This window comes from Corvus brachyrhynchos, unplaced genomic scaffold (assembly GCF_000691975.1).
Source record: "Corvus brachyrhynchos isolate BGI_N302 unplaced genomic scaffold, ASM69197v1 scaffold245, whole genome shotgun sequence".
NCBI lineage: Eukaryota > Metazoa > Chordata > Aves > Passeriformes > Corvidae > Corvus > Corvus brachyrhynchos.
This window is the reverse complement of record NW_008238988.1, coordinates 2503510-2505277: the sequence shown is the minus strand read 5'-3', so window position 1 is coordinate 2505277 and position 1768 is coordinate 2503510. Positions and strand designations below refer to the sequence as shown.

At 62.4% G+C, this 1768-nt stretch overlaps 1 protein-coding gene across 1 annotated transcript in view; it reads left to right on the top strand.

The window, feature by feature from the left end:
* Positions 1-6: 6 nt before the first annotated feature.
* The window catches only part of SIX6 (SIX homeobox 6), a 2456-nt gene continuing 694 nt past the window's right edge, over positions 7-1768 (top strand). Inside the window, exon 1 of the mRNA XM_017738935.1 lies at positions 7-620. Within this exon, the coding sequence (XP_017594424.1) occupies positions 49-620 (572 nt within the window). The 5' untranslated portion in view covers positions 7-48. The remainder of the gene's footprint in view (positions 621-1768) is intronic.

Here is a 1768-nt window from a genome sequence, read left to right as displayed (position 1 = left end):
CATCGCCGGGGGTGCGCGGAGCGCGGAGCGGAGCCCGGCGCCGCCTCCATGTTCCAGCTGCCCATCCTCAATTTCAGCCCGCAGCAGGTGGCCGGGGTATGCGAGACCCTGGAGGAGAGCGGGGATATCGAGCGCCTGGGGCGCTTCCTCTGGTCCCTGCCCGTGGCCCCCGCGGCCTGCGAGGCGCTCAACAAGAACGAGTCGGTGCTGAGAGCCCGGGCCATCGTGGCCTTCCACACGGGGAACTACCGGGAGCTCTACCACATCCTGGAGAATCACAAGTTCACCAAGGAGTCCCACGCCAAACTGCAAGCCCTCTGGCTGGAAGCGCACTACCAGGAGGCGGAGAAGCTGCGGGGCCGACCCCTGGGGCCGGTGGACAAGTACCGGGTGAGGAAGAAGTTCCCGCTGCCCCGCACCATCTGGGACGGCGAGCAGAAGACACATTGCTTCAAGGAGCGGACGAGGCATTTACTGCGGGAGTGGTACCTGCAGGACCCTTACCCCAACCCCAGCAAAAAGCGGGAACTGGCTCAGGCCACGGGACTTACCCCCACGCAAGTGGGCAACTGGTTCAAAAACCGCAGGCAAAGGGACAGGGCAGCAGCCGCTAAGAACAGGTAAGGTGCTGCCCGTCCCGTCGGGACACAGGTTCCCCCTTAGGGAGGTTTCGCCCCCGCCCGCCGAGGCCGAAGGCTGCGGGGAGGCGGTGCGAGACTGCCGGCAGAGGATGGGGAAACGAGCCCGGGAGATTTCTCCCCGGGAAATGCAGCGAAATAAAGCAGAAGCAGCGGGAATTACTTCGTTTTAATAGGGGAGGATCCCCGCCCTGGGCTCCCTCTTGGCTGCCCTGTGGGGGAGCGGGACAGGGGGAGCAGGAGAGGGGCCGCCTGGAGCCACCGGCTGGAGCTGGCGGCAGACGGGCCGTGTTCAGGGGCCGAGCGGAGACAAACCCCCTTCAAAGTTTTGCCCGGACATATAAATACCGGTTTGAGATATGTCCGTCCTGAGAAGAGCCAGCCATGCCCTCTGCGGGCCGTGCCCCAGCCGCCGTGCCCTGTTCCTCCGCTGGAGCCATCCGGGAGCATTCCTTGGGATGTTGTTCTTATTTCTATTTTAAATACGTAAATATATAATAGAAATACTATATATAAAAATTTTTTTATAAAATATGTTAGAAAATAAAATCACGGCTCTAAATGAGGAATGTTAGCCCAACGCTAGTGGCACAAGCAGACTCCCCGGCAAGAAGGGGAGGGAGCAGAGTTCCCCCGTTATCTCCTCTCCAGGATCCCGGGGCGGGGTAAATTCCCCTTGTCACCCCTCAGCCTGGCTGTCGCACGTCGGGGACGTGGGTACTCTCACCCGGAGCCCTTTTTTATCGGCTGAGGGAAGATGTAAGGCCTACTGGAGGGGAGACGCCGCCCGGGAGCTGCTGCAGGGAATTACTAACCCCTAAGATGAGGCCCGGTTTGGGGGCAGGTTACGGAGGAGGGGGACAGCCTTCCCCTGGGTGTGCCAGCCGAGGAGCGGGGCTGACCCTGGGGTGAGCACTCGGTTTGTCAGACAGAGCTGAGGAACTGGGTGCCCACCCAGCTTCTCCTCTCTGCTGTCGCTGGTATAACCGGTGAGAGCTGGAGGGCGGGGGCAGCGGCGTGGGGGTGCAGGTCGGGGGAGCCCCTGGGGGGGACACAGGCGACACAGGAGGGTGCCGGGGTGCGGAGGGCGGGCGGTGATGCTGGGGGTGCCCGTTCCTTCCAGGCTCCAT